The following is an 18,552-nucleotide window of genomic DNA, read 5'->3' as shown; positions in this document are numbered from 1 at the left end:
CCTGTTGGTTGAACAAAACAAGATTTGAACATTTGATGACGTAATCTTGCGCCCTAGGATATTTTGATGGATACTTTTCACTGTTTCACTGACTTTAATGAAAATGATTGTTAGTGGCAACCCTAGAATGCCCTGGGATAAAACTATTCTACAGGAAACAAAAACGAGATAGAAATGAATCAGCCAGCTAGCAAAAATCCTCTAAATGTCCTTTTCTTTCTACTTCTAATGCTGCTTGTTTTTTTTGTAAAATCAAGCAAACACGGAGGCTCAGCGGAGGCTATCGTGACCCTGTAATGCAGCCATATCATAGTGGCCCGTATTTCTGGCCTGAGTTTCTGTCCACCCGAATTCCTCTTTGTAGTTCACATTGTTTTTCAAAATATGCTGCTCTCTGTGTGTGTGTGTGTGTGTGTGTGTGTGTGTGTGTGTGTGTGTGTGTGTGTGTGTGTGTGTGTGCGTGTCTGTGTGTGTGTGTGTGTGTGTGTGTGTGTGTGTGTGTGTGTGTGTGCGTGTGTGTGTGTCTGTGTGTCTGTGTGTGTGTGTGTGTTTCCAGCTTTGTAGGGCTGAACAAAATTGTAATGGTGTGTTTAAAGTGGTCCCCCAACATCACAAAGGGCCCAGGTTGTATTTCATTACATCAAACATACATCTGATTGACGTCCCCTTAAGCAAGACCCCAAACCTCTTCCTTCATTGGCGTGATGAACATCACGTGACCCCGCAGTTTTCATGTTTTTCCACAATCCACTCTCAGTGCTCCATTCCTTTCCATCTCTTGAATCGTCCATAGTAATTAGCTGTACTTGTTTAGGAGCTCATCTATATTTGAGCAGATTGATTCATAATTCAAACGGGAACCTGAAAGGTCAACTGAGTTGTTATTTTGCCACAATTAGACGATTGCCTGCTTATGCTTTTCCACTCTAATGGAGGATGGAGAGGACGGGGAGAATCTGAGAAGTGATGATGCGGTAAAATAACAGGTTATGACATGCTTTAGTGTTGCATTGTGGGCTGTGGGTTCTGGCTCAGAGCCTCACTCGGACTCCCGCATGCTCTATTTCCTTCCTCAAATACTTGTGTGTGTAGTTAATTCTATCAAACACTGAGCAAATGGTCAGTGGTCACTGTCAGTGAGTGAAGTGTGAAATGGAGGCCCTTAACTAGGATCTGCTGTTGTGGTGTGTACTTGGGTCACACAAACAGCAGTTTTCTCTCTTCCTGTCCTCCAAGAAAATGTGCGCGTATGTGCGCTGGCCTTGTAGTACGGGCTGCAGAGTTTGTACGTGTGAATGTTGTAAGCGTGAGGATTGGGTTTAAAAATCATAATTAGCGCATAACGTAAAAAAAAAAAAAAAAAATCAACTGACGGGGTAAGATCAGTTTTTATTTGTGTTATCAGTTGTTTAATCTCCTCGTCTGGACCAGGATATGTAATGTGGTGATTTGCTTTAAAAGGGAGATCTTTCATCATCTTTTTATTTTGAATATCAAGCAAAGTTTTAAGCAAGTACGACTGATTACGCCTGTTTGCAGTGTGTGCAAGTGGGTTTTGACTGACTTGCTCTCAGCCATGTTTCACCGGACTATTTCTCAAAGAGGAGAGACTCTTTGAAATTCCAGCATTGGGCGGGACAAAGTGAGAGAACTGCCTCAAGACGTATGCTTTTGTATCCATAGCTGGAAACTATAAAAGGCGCATTACAGTGGTGTAATCTGACGGGATGTGAGAGATGCTGCTGTTGCCTCTTGCTTCGCGGAAAAGAAATAAAACAAGTCTACAGCTTAAACAAAGACAATAAATAAGGAGCTTTAAAAGGAGGGAGAAGAATGTAAGGTCAATATTAACACAGCAGATCCATCAAGAGAGGCCTTTGAGATGCTGAGAGTGAGAGGGGTGAGCAAGCTACAGAGAAAGAGATCAGGCAGAAGTATGAGGGTGGAAAAATCTTTGTAACGCATTTTTATTCTGTATCATATAGTACTGTAACCTATAGATGTGTGCAAAAGACCACAGAAAATAGTAATAAAAAATTGGGCACATCATAGTTACACTAACAAAGCATGGATGCAACATTATTCTTTGTCTGTGGTTTATTTCCTTAAGTTAAAACAGTGCGATAAGGATAAGAAAACTTAGCAGCAAAGAAAGAAAAGACAAAGTGCCTCATTTAGCAAAGGTTCTTTTTTTCACTTAAGACGATGTCAAACAGCTACCCAGGAAAAAAAATCCATATTAATGTCTCCAATCCTGTGTGATCAATTTCTTTAATTATCTGAAGCAGAGAGCCCTCAGATATAATTTTTAATTTTTTCCCCCCCACATCTTCTTAAATGATCCTCGGAATCAGGGATAATGTCAGAGATAATTCGTACCCCCGCCGCGCAGATTATGCTTTAGTTTCTCTGTCTGTCTGTCAACAGAACATCTCAGGAACTTTGGAGCCGATGCGGCGGACAGGACGGCCTCAGGCCAGGGAACAGATGATTAGATTTCGGTGGTGAGCTGCATCTAGGACTTCTTCAATTAAACAATTATCATTTTTAGCTGTGACAATGAAACTAACAGAGATAGAGACTGTGAAATCCAGAAAGTGTGTTTGCAGAGTCACTGTCAAGTGTCTTCTAATTATTCTGTAAATGAGGCTCAGAGAGTGAAGATCTTGTGTGATGGGAGCTGTACCCTCTGTTTTATTCCATTTTGGAATGTGTGTTTTTATTTGCCTTGCTCATCCTAATTTCACTTTTCATTTGCCTCACTACTCAAGGTTTAGTCCTGAAAACCGTCCGTTCTCATTTTTGTTGTTGTTGTTGTTTTGTTATGTTTTTTTTTTCGTGTGAAGGGGGGTTGCGTTTAGGAAAACCAGGGCAAGTGACGAACAAAGACATTTCCTCTGGAACAGCTAATTACAGAAAATTATGAAACGTGAACTAGTTTCAGATATGTTAAGCCTTGTAGTTGTGGGTGACAAAAAAAAATAAAATGGCTTTGAGTCGGACTAGAGCATTGCTGTAGGTTCATGACTCATTTCCAACCCCGTTTGGCTCTGATCGCTGCAGCCGATGTTTTGTCTCTTTTCATGTGTTGTGCTGAGTTTTCTAAGCTGACCATACCCAGCTGTTTAGACATGTTAAATTCTGTGGGCATTAAGCTCCTTTCAGTTGTGCTACATATGCGTGTGGAAAAAGCAAAGGAAAAAGCAAAAGGTAATGGTGGTATTGGTGAATACAAGACTTATTTGTGTTATTGTTGAATTCATTCATAGTGATTTTACTTTAACAGAATAGTTTAGTTTGGAATTTTGGGAATTGTTTGCTTTCTTGTAGAGAGTCAAATAAAAAAAGATTGATACCACCCTCGTATCTGTCAGTTAAACACGGAGCTCCAGCCGGAAGGTGGTTAGCTTAGCACAAAGACTGGAGACAGGGGGAAACAGTTAGCCTGGCTCTCTCAAAGGTAGGAAAAACCCACTTACCATCACCTCTAAACTCACTGACTGAGACGTCATATCTGGTCTGTTTAATCCGTACATAGGCCAAAGTGTAAAAACAACAATTGGTGGTTTTATGGGGGTTTTATATGCTGGACTACACAACCTTTGGTGCTGAGCCAGGCTTGCAATTTACCCAAGTTTCTAGGCTTTATGCTGACAAAAGCTAACCTTCTCATGGGTGTCGCTTCCCATTTAACGGGCAGATTTGAGAGTGGTATCGATCTTCTAGTCACTTTAACCCCCCTATTTAGCATTTATAAGCTCTACTTAAACATGTATTAAACGGTGTATAACAAACTATAATGTAGATCTGAACAGATACAAGGTCATTTTTAAGTGTTATTTGATGTACAACATTTGACAACATTTATAACACTTACATCTGCTTACGACTACATTATAGTGTGTTATAAACCATTTATTAAACATTTTAAATAAGGGGGGTTAAAGGTGTTACCCGTTGTCTTTGGGCATCTTGCTTGACAAGTGTTGTATAACTTATATTATTATTATTAATATGAATTATTATTGTTATTATTATCATTTGCCACTCCAGAATGACGCACTCTTTCTAGCATTCTCTGCTCATTGGCTTGCATGGTTTCATTAGAAGTAATGTCTGATGACCTCTTTCAAGCAGACCTATCGAACACACTCTAATGACACCTGACACTGATGTTATGAGGACAGACGTGTCACAGCACCGCAGCCCTCCTACTGATGATCCTAACTGACCTTCTCTCTCCTGCCTCTCTCTTCTCCTCCCCCCCCTTCAACCGCCTCTCCTCCCTCTCTCCTGTCCAGATGCAAGGTTTGCCGTCCCCCCCTCCTATCATCATCACCATCATCGCACCCACGCCCACTCCTTCCACGCTCCCTCCTACGACCGTCCCGCTCACGACCGTCCCTCCTTCGACCGTCCCGCCTACGACCGTCCCTCCTTCGACCGTCCCTCCTTCGACCGTCCCGCCTACGACCGCCCCTTGCACGAGCGCCCCATTTACGACCAGCCCTCACACGACCGTCCACCCCACGACCGCTGGAACCCTCGTCTCCGTGTGAGCTCTGGAAATCAGCTCTACATGTTGGACCAGGAGGAGGTATTGTACTCTACACACCAGGAATACACTGATACTGATGCTGGTTTTGCAGGAGGGATTGCAAGGTCCATGAGTATTAGAGTAAAAAAATCAGTATCACAAAACTTTAAAGGGGCATTTATCGTGGGAATTTAAGGTACCATATAACAAATGTCTCAGCCTTTGCACTGATAGAGGACTTAAGCCCTCTCTAATTTAGAAAGTGGAATATATTGAACTTATTTTGACATCTAACATGTATATGAATTAAAAGTTAAAAAAAACAAAAACCTTATGTCTCTCTGAGTAAAACAAAGGTTGACGGTGTTCTTAGCATGGCCTGTCATAGTTTCACACAGTCTCTGTGCTACTTAGAGAACCCTACTTTTCGGCTAATATCTGCCAGAAAGGAGGTCAGGGAGAGAGAGAGAATGTATCCGGAGTCTATCCCAGACGCTCAAGCTTCCCTGGATCACTGTCGCCTCAGGCTCACTTTTGGGGGTTCAGTTTCCAGGGCAGTTGTTAATTCTGTGGGAAGCTGTCTGCGGTCGGAAACTTTTCTTAATTCTCTGCATTGTCGTAACTGGATCGTAACCGTGTAACCAGTATCCTCAAAGGGGAAAGAAAATACTCTTAAACTGTGGGAAGCTGGGTTATTCTGGAGCTATCTCAACCTGCCTGCGTGATCCACTCCACAGTTTATTGTTTTGTTTTTTACATTATCTTGAGTCCCTGTCAACAACCAGCCACAGAGACTGACGTGAACTTAGTTTCTACGTAGGTAAAGAAAATCATAATTTCATTTGTTTGGCAAATTATTTTTCAGTGGAGAAACAGCAAGAGTTGTGTCCCAAGTGTCTTTACTGTACGTCCCCTTATTCAGCAGTTATAAACAGTATATAAACAGGTGATAAATGGTGAATAACACACTTTAACATAGTAGTAAGCAGATATTAGTGTTTATTAATGTATTTGCGAACAACTTTAACTCCTCCTGGGACAACCAAGGCTGGAGGCTGGTGTATAAACAGATAATGAATGGCAAAATAGTAAAACACAGTTGTACTAATATAAAATATGGCTTCATAGGAGAAGTTGTTGAACTGTTGACAAATGCTGTGCATTAAATAAACACTTAAACTGTATTTATATCTGCTTACAACCACAGTACAGTGTATAATATACCATTTAATATATCAGAGCTTACAAACGCTAAAAAAAGGGGACTTAAAGTGTGACCGTGTAATGAGGATACTGTTGGTGGAGATGCCCACTAGACCACCCGGTGTGTACTAATACACGTTTGAAAAATAGTCCCCAACAAAAGTGCCATTCCCTTCTCCTTCGCTTTTTGCTAAAAGCTACTGTGCCAAGCCGTTTTAGGAAATTACAGACCCTTTATTACACATGAAACCTTACATATGTGAACCGTTTTTTTCAAGATTAATGTCTTAAGTAGGAACAAATGGGTCTGGTGCTAAGATCCACGGACCGGGTAGGAAAGTTGGGAACTACTGAGAAGCACACTTGCATTGTCGATTTTGGTCTTCTCATGGGATTTGTTGACAATTACAAAAATATGGAATAACGCCAGCCTAATTCTTCAATGGTGTAAAAGCTGACATCCAGACTTTTTTTCCATTCCAGTTCCCTGGCTTAGTTTTGAACAGACTTTATTGGCATTGTCAACCAAAACTGCTGTGACCCACTTTCAGTATTGAGAGCATCGCCCACCTGGGTAAATGTGTTGGTTCTGTGCTGATTGATACTCCCCCATGTGGCTGGATATGTTAATTAGTTATTAATTAATGTATTGTATTACTGTATTTTATTAGTATATAAATATAGCTTGCTGCTCACTTACTGGATAGAACAGTAGAGTGCCAGTTAAAGTCTGACATGTGTAGACACTGAGATCTTCCGCTCTTAAATCCAGCAGAATACAATCGTTGAGGAAGGAGAGAGAGCTCCTACTCAGTTATTTTTATTCTCTCTGTCCCCAGCCGATTTTATGATGGTGTAAACTATGCATAGCAGAATGGGAGTTTTGATTAACTCGACTTTTTTTGTACTCAAGTTTTTGTATTGATGTCTTCAAATACAGACAGGGCAACACTAAACCCGCCGCTGGTTGTAAATAAAATCTCATCTTGCTCTTCGTGCCAGGAGAGGGTACTGTTCTTCAACTTTTCTACCCAAAATCACACGGCTTAAGCCAAGACTGCTGATTTACAACACCACTTATAACGCCACCCTTAATGGAAAAGAGCCTTGTAAAATCCATAGGTCACCTCCCCAAACTTTGCAGGTCTGCTATTAGACTGTAGATATGCTGATATGCTTTTTTATTTTGGTTTAAAGCCCTGAACTCTCAAATATCAGCATTTTATAGATGCACAATGGGGTAGCTGCACCTGTGGGCACGTGGCAATACATTTCCTTGAATATCTTTTTAATGTTTTATCTTGTTTTTTTGTATTTTATTGTTATCACTCACTGTTTGTAATAGGTTATGTAGTCTGTGTCTTATACAGTATGTTTTAGTGTACGGCTTGTGATTTAGGTCCTGCACTGAGGGAAATTCCTATGTTCAGCTGTGCTGGCGCGTCAATAAAGTAATGAATCCTTCTGTGGTCAGTCAAAGTGTACGGGTGGCGACCGTAGTGTGTGTGCACGGCTGCCAGTAGTATTTCAACTTGTCATCACTCAGAGGAATAGAGCGCGCTGCGGTCCCGATAAGAGACCCGTACCGCTCTGGAGGGACTGAATGGAGAGCCCAGTTCAATTAATCAGAGCCCTATCCCTGTCTAATTGTGCCAATAAGGCAGCAGCTGTGAACGGATCGGAGGCAGGGCTGACGGGCTGATAGCCGTCACCTCGGCGACGGCGGGAGGCGTTAAATATTCATGCCTGTCACTCACCTCATGCGGAGCGGGTATCTCTCGCTTCCTCTCTCCTTCACAAACACGCATACACACACACTCGCCCTTCAATCTGTTTCCATTCATTTCGGATGGCTCTTCAGTGGCTCGGCAAAAAAAGCAATCATACTGTACCTTTCCATAGTGGAGATATGGAGAATCAGTGGAGGACCTCACTGTTTTTCCTCACCGGTGCTGCTGATATCAGCCCATCTTAAATACACACCCTTCACCTCTCTGACTCTCTGTTTGCTTACATGTTGGTATCTGAGGTCAGCATCACCTGTCCATTCCCCGCTCTCTCGGGTATCTCTGCCTCCTCCGCGCTCATTCTTCTTTTTAATCCCCTCCATCGATCATTCACTCTTACCTTTTCTCCTGTTCTCTCCCTCTGTTCCCTCCTCTCTCTCCTCCTCTCTTTATCTAATCCGTCTGCTGCTCCATCTCTATTCCCTCCCTCCAACCATGCCTAATCTGTCACTCTCTGCCTCCCTCCCTCTCTCCTTCTGTCCCCACATACATTGCTACCACACTTCCCCTCTCCCTCCTTCCTCTCCATCTTTCAGTTTCTCCCTCTTTACCACCCTCATCCTTTCAGCTCATCCACACTCACCCACTCTATTTCCCTCCTCCCTCCCTCACTCTCTCCCTCTCTCTGGGGTGACTGGCAGGAGTCTTTGGCTGTCCTACAGGCCACCTGTTTCGGTGCTCCTCACAGCTCCATTCACTTGCCACCGTGTTTTCTTTTTGGTTTTTTGTTGGGTTTTTTTTTTTGTTTTTGTTTTTTTGTTTTGTTGTTGTTGTATGAATGACAGCCAGAAAGATGCAGGAGAGACTTCGTCCCGGAGAGTCGAGGTGTCGCCGCGCAGGAGCGAGACTGTTGCATCTAAAATGTGTCACTATGGAAATTAATCGTGTGCCTGTGCAGCTCTTGACTCTTGGCACGTTGGGTTCATTGAACTGTTCCCTAGTGATGGAGAGCAGTGCACTTTATAGGGCCAGAATGGAGTTACACCCTCACTGACATGTCAACACCCTTGGCTCATTTCAACTGCCAAGCAATGGATAACAGATATGCTGAAAAGATGTGTGTTCTGAGTGGCACATTTTGACAGTGTGTATCCAGGGCAAAATACCCTTGAAAGTTTAAAATACATCTGTGGAATTAAAAACGGTGAGGCAAACCTATAATTACAATGCCCTGTTTTGCTATTTCTTTTTTTTTTTTTCTTGAATTGTCATTCTGTACTCATACAAGGGAATGTGGCTTCCACAGTCCCTTGAGCTTCCGCGTGTGATTGGTAGAAAATTCTTTCCAGTGCAGTCTAAACAAGAAAAATTGAGCTCTGTTACTTAGAAAACAAGCAAGCATGCAGCCCTGAAGCGGCAGAAAAATGTCACTTCGTGTCCGTCACTCTGTCGCTGTGATCATCTGTCAGGTGTAGAAGAAATTTATTATTTTTTTTTTTTCTTTGTGGATGCAGTCCAATACCTCTAAAATTACCTTGGAGTTGAATTAACACGACCGCAGTCGTAAAACATTATAGACTTAAGGTACTGATTTGAATGCAGGGATCATGCATTAGACTGCATGATACTGTGCAGTTGCACATTATTCTGTAAAGCGCATTAGTCATTCTGTTTTGGGTTTTTTTTTGTTTTTGTTTTTTTTGCCACCATTAGTACAACAAATGGTACACTGTGTTCATGTGTCAAAGCCTATTTACACTTAGCACTCTTTTGCTATATGTCTTTTGAGCAGTATGACATGCACTGCGGTTGCAGCAGAAAGAAGAAAGGGAAGTTTTAACCAGAGCCGAAAAACACATTTGGTTAATTATTACTTATCGACAAAAAATTTGTCGGCAATTATTTTGGTAGCAAAAAGCCAAACATTCTCTTGTTCCAGCTTCTCACCGTCCTGTGAGGATTTTCTGCTTTTCTTTGTTTTAAGTAGAAGTAAAGTGAATATCTCTGGGTTTTGGAAGGAATTTGAAAATGTCACCTTTAGTTTTATGAAACTGTAATAATAAATTGTAATTTACTGTTTTCTGACTTTTCATAGACCCAAGATTAATCAATTAATTGAGAAAATAATCATCAGATGAATCGATAATAAAAAATAATGGTTGAAGTCATCATGAAAATTTTAAACACATTCTTGTTTTAACTGATTTGTAGACCTGCAACAGTTAGTTGAGTAATCGATTAGTCATTTTTCAAGCATGCTGGCCAAATATTGGCTCCAGAAAATGTCCAAAATATACGTTTAGGTGTTTATTTTGCTACTCTTTGTCTATTTGCATCTGTAGATTTAAATTACAATACATATCTTTAAAGGCCGTTTTCTCAAAATGAGTTTTTTCTCACACACTGAGCCAGAAATCTCCGCATCAGTAGCACTTACATACACCAAACTTTACAGTTTTATTCCTATCTATATACTGAAGGTTTTTACAGAAGACTTTTTTCATATATCTATCATAGCCTGATTTATATATAACATTTTATTCCTAAAAACATGGCGAAAAAGGATTTTTTACGGCTGTTGACAGTATTTTCACCAAAATGAAACAAGAATTTTGAACCGGCTTTACCCATTTTTCGGATTTATGTTCTGGACATCCATGCAAATCAGTGCATTGTAGTTTGACTTTGGACATCCAATGTAATAACTGGATGATATTTCACTTTCTTTGACATCTAGCACCTTTGATTTGATTTTGAATTTGTTAGCGTAACGAAACGGGCTGGTCATAGACCTCCTCACTAACTGGATCACCTGGGTAAGTCTGTGTGGGGAAAAGTCCATGCAGCAATGATGAGTATAACTAAGGAATTTCCTGGGCCCATATTTCTTTCCCTTAATCTTTTGAGATCTTGATCTGTGAGTATTCGCTCCCACTTTCCTCACCACTTAATCCCTCTGCAGGCTGCTCTGCCTCCTTCCGTCCTTTAGGGGGAGTGGGAGGGCTGGCAGCGATGGCTGCATGACATCCTCGCCTCCTCCTCTGCCTCCTCTGGTCTCATATTAATCTGGGGTGACAGAGTTTCATATACCATCGCCACGCACCATTGCCCTCTTCCCCAAGTCATGTGTCTGGGCTGTGCTCCCCCAACTGTGCCAGCATTACGTAAGAAAAACCGACGGGGTTCGCAAGCCTTGTTTAGCCTGCGAGTGTTAGAAGGAAATGGGAAATATCAACACTATGTCACACAGAGAAGGAGATGTAGTACTGTAGTAATTTAAAATAAATAGATTGTTGAGTCAATTTTCCATTTTTGTTAAAGTGTTTCCTTCCTTTGCATTATGTCGGTGTCCCCATTTACAGCTTTGACGCTGAATTTGAAAGCATTATTGCTCGAGCTGGTCTGCAAACGAGCCACGGCACCTTTTCTGGCTTTAGCCGCTGTTGTCACAGTGCTCGGAAAAGTCTCTCAGAGGGGGCCAGCGTGTTCGCTTATGGCCCTGGAGAACACACTCCGGTGGCTGTCGCGTGGGAGTTGGAGGGATTAATTATGCAATAAATGTGGGTGGGCAGTGACTCGCAGAAGAGGAGAGTAAGGTTGATTGAAGTAAGATGGCTGACCTGAGCCCCTGAGGTGATGTTAACAAAAAGTCTTTGGTGTTTGAGCAACTATTACATGCCATTTAAATGAAAATTGTCTCTCCCTCTGAAATACTGTAAAACGTTTTTCAAAAGGTCATTCTGTACATACAAGGGTTTAAATGCCTTTCATCTCAACGTTTTGATTAATTGGTCTCTCCCTGCTGATAGTGTATAGTTTTTTTTCTTTCTTCCAATACCTTGGAGGCACCTAAAGAAAGAGGAAAACTAGGCCTAATTTGTCTCCTGCCAACTTACCAGGAGCAACTGCCAGATCCCGATGACCTTAAAAGCAATCCTCTGTCATGTATCATTTTTATTAAGAAGAATTGTACTTTGCCAGGTCTCTCTCTGGGGTGTGGACACTTATGGGTGGTTTGAACTTTTCCCATGCTCTTATCGTCTACAAGCCCATGTAATAAACCAACGCAACCATCATTTATATTTTAAGTATTTATTTGATGGTCTTATTAACAGCGGCTTACAGTTAGTAGAACAGCATAAAAGCCAAACTCCAGTCTCTTACTTTGGATGCAACCAGCCAGTTGTTTGTTACTGTCACTTCACTCTCAGGACTCACTACTCAACATTTTTCAAACTGTAACTGCACACTCAGGTCACAGTTTCAGTGTAATGTGACTTTCCTGCTTATTTACATCATTTGTGCTGCTCTTATGTTAGCTGTAACTCTTTTTTTTTTTTTTTTAAGTATTTTTTAAATTTTTTACATCAATTTAAGACAATGCAACCTTCTCTGGGTTGAAAAAACTATGTAATCAAACTCTGTTGGGCACATAAAACTGTTTCATCCTCCCCTGGATAAATGGAAAGATTCAAATTTTATTTTACTATAACCAAAAGCACCACTTTTCTTCAGAGACCAACATGTACATGTACTATATATCACATGTACAGTACAGTTACAGTTACAATCTCCAAAGCGCTGTTTAGACATTCAATTAATAGGAAATTATCATGAATTGGTTCTGGTTGTGCAAGACCTAAAGGCCAACAGAACGTCAGTGTGTCACTGTGTGTGTGTTAGTGTATGTGTGTAATTCTGTGGATGGGATTACTGTGTTTTATGAAGATGGTTGCTCAGGAGGAGGAGGAACATCTGTCCGTGAAAGGACATTAGTGACGGTCTGAAGGACAAATCGTGCTTTTGGCCAGCTCAGCCACCTATCATGATGCGAGGGTGTGTGTGTGTGTGTTTGTGTGTGTGTGTGTGTGTGTGTGTGTGTGTGTGTGTTCATGCGTGTTCATGCTGAGTTGAAATTTATTTCTGTCTTTGTGCAGGTGGGTCGGCAAATTTTTGTGATTGCCCGCATGTGTGTCTTAGTCCAGGTTCATGTGTTTGAGTGAGTGAGTGAGTGAGTGAGTGTGTGTGTGTGTGTGTGTGTGTGTGTGTGTGTGTGTGTGTGTGTGTGTGTGTGTGTGTGTGCGTGTGCGCGCGTGCATTTTTGTGTGCCTGAGCCACAGTTAGACAGCCAGCAGTGTCTGATTACTGCCCTGTTAAGAAATAATGGATTGCACAGTTTTTAAACATTACACACGCTTTCTTGCAGTCTCACTCATACACACACACACACACACACACACTTACACACTCATACACTGTGCCCCACCATATTCCCCTGCTCCTCACCGCTGGGCCTGTGGAAGCAGTAGTGACATATGGGCTAGCCAGCCTGCAGCATCGCTCAACTCAACCTGCCAAGCTGAACAAAAACACCCCCCTTCTCCCCCCTTTCAGATCAGTGGCACTCCCTTCCCTCATTCTCCCTTCCCTCCTGTACCACCAGCTCTTCGTCCCTGCCTACCTCCAGCAACACCATCCCCTCTATTCAGCCTTTTCTCTCCGTGCTAGGACCGGCGTCTGTCTCGTACGGTGGGGGCACAGTTATTGGGCTCTGACTGAAATCTGACAAGCGTGTTCATTTTTAATTGTGTGATTCTCACCAGAATTTCTCATCAAAAATCTATCGATTTCAGTCCTGCCTATCTTAACAGTTGTCACGGATGCTTAAATCCACCAGGCACACAATTTACATTTCAAATTGTATGAAATTGTTTGCTGCACAAGTGGTGTCAACAGTGCCCAAAACATGGCCCAGAACCTTAAAAGAAATGTCCAACCGCAGATATTCTTACACTTGTGTTCGATTTATTCATTATTTTATGATCAGGTTCTGTAATTCACTTTTTTGGTTGATACCTACGCATCTAAAAGTTACTCCAGTTAGAGAACTGAGAGAATTCTATCCGACAAACTGCAGGTAATAGGCAAGAACTTGTTCATTTAAGTGAAATTCTGCTGTAGCTGCTGTAAACATAAGGTAAGACACACTGTCAGGTAGACTGTCAGTTGAGCGGCAACTTCTTTTGATAACAGTGGAATTTAAAGTTTATAAAAGACAACCAGAGTTTTTCTGGACACAAATGTTTACCCACCAAACCATTTGGTCCAGATAAATATATCTTCCCAAATACTGGCCACACTTGGTATGGATATTTATGGTTTGCAGATAATAATCCCTGATTTAGTAAGACCCTGACCTCATCTAACCTTAGTCCTCATTAGTCAATTTCAAGCTATCTTTAAACATTTCCAGATCTTAATGAAATTTGTCAAAGAATCTCATAGTCCTCCGAACGATTTTAGTGTTTTTCTAAACCTTGTAGCCTTTCTTCTGAACACTAACAATCACCGGGTTAAAAAATTTCACCAGTTTGTGCTGCAGTACTGGGTTAAGTAAGCAGTGCCAATGGGTTTTGTTTTTTTTCCCAGCATTAGTGTTATTTCTTTTATATTACTGTAGCTTTACTTACCCAAATTAAAATATTGTTATTTTGACCCAGTGTTAGAATAACAGTGTCAGGTTGCACCTTAAAATGTATTGATAGCTGTACAAAACCATGTGCATGTGACATTCCAAACTGCAAAGGATAGATATATTACTGATATTACCAATCAGTAACAACTGGTGAAATGTAAGTTTAAAAAAAGCTAGAGTATATTTTTCAGTTCGCAGCGATAAGAATAATTTACCTTGGGTTTGGGGTGGGTTTCTACCCGTGGGTTCTGGGCAAAAAAAAATCTCACAATCTAACATGAAATTTTCTACATAGATACATGCTTTTACAGGGAGCCATTTTGATTTGCATAAGCCCCTGGCATTTCCTCCACTACCACACTTAGAATGAAATTTGAATGAACATTTTTTTTTTTTTACCCCACTGCTGGTAAGGCAGTACGTGCATCAGTATGCTCCAAACAAAGTGCTTATTTGGTTGTTGAACAGCACCTGAAACACACTCCCAAAATGGTAAATGGACAGCACTTACATAGCGCTTTACTAGTCATATCAACCACTTTACACTACTGCCACATTCACTCATTCACACAGCGCCCTTTTCTCTACATACTAGAGACACACACACACACACACACACACACACACACACACACACACACACACCAGGGGGCAATTTGGGGTTCAGTATCTCGCCCAAGGACACTTCGACATGCGGACTGGAGGAGCCGGGGATCGAACCACCCACCTTCCGGTTGGTGGACGACCCGCTCTACCTCCTGAGCCACAGCTGCCCCTTTATCAAAACACCTTTATCTGATCATTTCTCTAACTTTCCAATAAGTTCACCCACTACCTTTGGAAGATGGCCAGGCCATTCGAGTGAAAGACAGTGAATGGCTTTGAGGAGATACGGTCCAAAAATGTGAGTTGTTATTGCAGTTGTGCTAAGTGTTGTGTCTCGCCCCTCACAGAAGGCCTGTAGACAGTGCTCCAAATCAAATTGTTCCTTCAGATTTGTGAGTGAGGTTTAGGTGTAAGTAGAGAGCTGGCCTAATGCTGCCTCTCTGTGAACACTGAGTGCAGGCCTGCCAAGGTTTTTTTTGTGCCCACTCGTGGCAACCCCGGGCCCGGTGTTATGTCACATCTCCAGCTGCAGACACCGCGACATCTGACCAATCAAATCCTGCCACACGCAGAGTTAGAGTTGCCTCCGGGCTCCCGGCACTGGGCAAAGGCAGTGGTAGGGGAGAGAATGAGTGGGCTTATTCTTGTTCGACTAGATGTGATTGAGGAAAATTACAATATTTAGCCTCTTGTAATTGGGTAGTGTTGACATCAAGCTGGCTAATCAAGAGTTTAACTTTTTAAGACTCATGGATTTAAGATCATTTTAGCTATTTGTGCACTTGCTCATGTTGTGAAATACACATTTGCACCCTCTGATCCTGATTCCCGCACGTAAAAGGAAAGAGTTTAAGGTGTCGATTGGTATTGAAAAGACAAAAGCCTACGCCTCACCTTACCAAATATGTGTTTTGGTACCTTCTCACAACTCATACTGTAGTTAAAAGTAAATGCAGCCCATTTGTCTCCTCTGGATTCCATGGCAACAGCTGAAAATCTGGACAGAGAGAAGAATCACTTTAACCCTGCAGAAAATCACTACAATCCCTTCAATAACTGCAAAACCACTCATTTATATTACCTGGGGTCTGAGTTTGCTACTCCTCCATACCCCCCCGATTCCTCTTTCGTGGAGTCAGAGCTGGTGCGGCGCTCAGTCGGGCATTACGAAACCACTATGCTTACTATGTATATTTAGAAACACTACGAAGCAGCATAGTCGCAATAGAGCTACAGCATGCGGCCGTAACTTTATTTGCGCTCCTCATCAACGAAGACCTGGAAGAATGTGAGGTTAATTCAGGTTTACTGTTATTCACATATTCGATTAGTTAAACACAGTGCTCGGCCACTCTCTGCTGCAGTTTCCTACATTAATCTGGCAGAGAGAATTAAAAGAGGGTTAGAGAAAAGCCGAGTGCACTGACAAGACCTGGGTTTAAATCGAAGCAGGATACACTAGGAAGGAATGAATTTAGATTGAAGCTACATGTTTTTTTTTTTTTTTGTAGTCTAATAAAGTCACTCTGGTATGATGGATATTCTCTCTAGGGCTTTACCGTGTGGTGATATAAATATTGTTAGACCATGTTCATACTGGGTAGTTATCACATGATATCTCTGAGTGTATTACGACATTGTAGGCAATCTTGCAAATTAATGAACAGGACTGCATAATGACGGTAGTGAATTTTCCGTATCACGGTTTTGTTCAATTATTTTTATTGTACGGTTCAAAGTACAGAGTGGATCAAGAAATTCCTATTTATCTGCACAGCACAGTGTTTCCGAATTGCAGTGCCACCTCCGGGGGCGCAACGTGTAATTGTGTTCAACATGATTTTTTTTTGGGATTTTTTTTTTATGGGATGGGATCACTCAGCTGAAATCTGCACAGTAACTTTATGCATGTTGTCGCAGCCCTCTGTGGCAGTCAGAGGCAATGGACCTGTGTCACAGCAGTCGTTTGTGACTTGTAATAGCAGGAAAAACATTGGTGAAATTAATTACAATTAACGATGTTTCAGTTCCCTTATCTGTCATAGTAGGTTATTCCAGTGACCCAGCGTGCAAAATAACAGGTATGCAGCCATTATTGTTGTTATTAAACACACTGGTGCTTTTCCTGACACACGTCAAAATGTCTACTGTGGAAAGGGTAAATTGAGTTGTCACAGCACACGCTATGCCATCTTGCAGTTATTGAATTTGGGTCATTTCTCTGAGAGTCATTTATCCTTTTACGAACTCAGGTGTTGACCCAGTGGAATTTTGACGCGTCGTGGACACTGGATGAAAGGTTAGAAGGATAGGCAAAGTTGAATGTGGGAAGCTAAATCTCTGGCAAGCCATCTAATAATTATCATGATGTTTCACTCGCAATCGAAATGTTGGACCAACACTAACGGGGACAGACTGCCAGCGAGACAAAAAAACTCGATAAATGGCAAAGCTTCTCATTGAGTAATTGCTCCGGCAAAAGGGGGAACTTAGTAAATTAACATGCTGCATATGCCCTGTTCATTCTCACACTGGACTCATAAAGAACGGATGCTTCTTAATATGGTTTTTATCAAGGAGGTTGCAGTGTAATTTCATCACAACAAGAAACATGTCCCAAGAAAGCACTGCATTACAATGTAGTTTCGTGCACTTTGGTTGCACGGGCAGCAAAGTAGAGAGTAATCACATAGGCCGTTGATTTATGACGCTTGTCCCTGATTAAGGTGGATAAAGAGACTCATAAACAGGACCCTGATGCTGTGATGTGAAGCAGCCTCTGTTTGGCTGGGCCGACTAGATTATTCGCAGTAGAGATGTGCATTTATGTGCGTGCGTGTTCATGTGCCTGGCGTGATACATCTGTAGCGCGGTAGTGGAGAATATTAGTGGAGCAGTGTCTGCGTTAAATTTTTGTATGCCCTCGTTTCGATGGACACACACGTGCACATACCAAATAGTAGTTTTTGTACACACTCACAGATGCAGGCAACACCCGCGCACACTCTGACATTCTTTCATCTTAACAGAGCTCCTTTAGAGTGAGTGGCACTCGGCTGTCTTGTGGGACATATGGCTCAGTGTGACCTGCCAGTGTCCTTCACTGTTGTTGGCTCTGCCCCAAAGCCCTCCAGGCTGCACTATCCTGTGGTGTTCTCTGCAGTTAGTACCACCTTCTGACACGGGCTCTGTGTGTTCACACCAGATGTTTTATGTCCCAACGTTGCATTTCTCTCAGAGGCTAGTCTCAATAGGGGAAAACCGGAAAACACAACAGTATAATAACTGAACCTCAAACAAGGCTGCGATCATTTTGACAGACTGCTTGACTCCATGTCAGTAAGGATACAGAGAGGACGGTGCCTGCAATTTGCTTTCAAAAGACTATACCTACTGTATGTCCATGTTTGAAATTATCTCTCTAAATTCACACTTTAACATTTTTTTTAAAGCTGCAGTAATTGATTTTCTTGACCACTTTGCAGAGGAAAACCACAAAAGCATGTTTTGCACACCCCATTTACAAATATGACAGGGGAAGAATATTAGAAACACAATTCAGTATAAGGCAGTCCAATACAACGCCATCACTGAGTACGACCTCAGTAATAGACACATTTTTAATTTAATTAACACCTCTTGGAAAGCTTTAACAAAAATCGACCGATATGAGCTTTTTAAAGGTAGAATGTGGCGGGGCTGTTTTACTGGATTGCATTAGATTGTATAATTGTACCTGATAAAGTGGCCAAGGAGCGTATTATCACCTGTTACAGCACATGTTTTAACATATAACTGTTTACACATCCAGCAGACGGGGAGCAACCTCTGCATGCATTTCTGTGCATCTGACAAATCGGATACTCACTCTCCTTGTAGCTCTGTTTTTGTCTCCACCCTCTCCTGAGAAAAATATCTGGATCTTTGGTAGCTAGAGACTTTGTTCTCTATCTTGCCGCCGTTGTTTAGTGCTTGCTTGTGGTGGGCTCATCTGAGCTCGTCTG

General features: G+C 41.8%; 1 protein-coding gene across 1 annotated transcript in view; it reads left to right on the top strand.

The window, feature by feature from the left end:
- The first annotated feature begins 4,530 nt into the window (after window positions 1–4,530).
- Window positions 4,531–18,552, top strand: part of syngap1b (synaptic Ras GTPase activating protein 1b) — a 96,412-nt gene continuing 82,390 nt past the window's right edge. Inside the window, exon 1 of the mRNA XM_040118012.1 lies at window positions 4,531–4,597. Coding sequence (XP_039973946.1) covers window positions 4,580–4,597 — 18 coding nt within the window. The 5' untranslated portion in view covers window positions 4,531–4,579. The remainder of the gene's footprint in view (window positions 4,598–18,552) is intronic.

The sequence above is a fragment of the Xiphias gladius genome, chromosome 22 (assembly GCF_016859285.1).
Source record: "Xiphias gladius isolate SHS-SW01 ecotype Sanya breed wild chromosome 22, ASM1685928v1, whole genome shotgun sequence".
Lineage (NCBI taxonomy): Eukaryota > Metazoa > Chordata > Actinopteri > Istiophoriformes > Xiphiidae > Xiphias > Xiphias gladius.
This window is presented reverse-complemented; position numbering and strand designations above follow the sequence as displayed.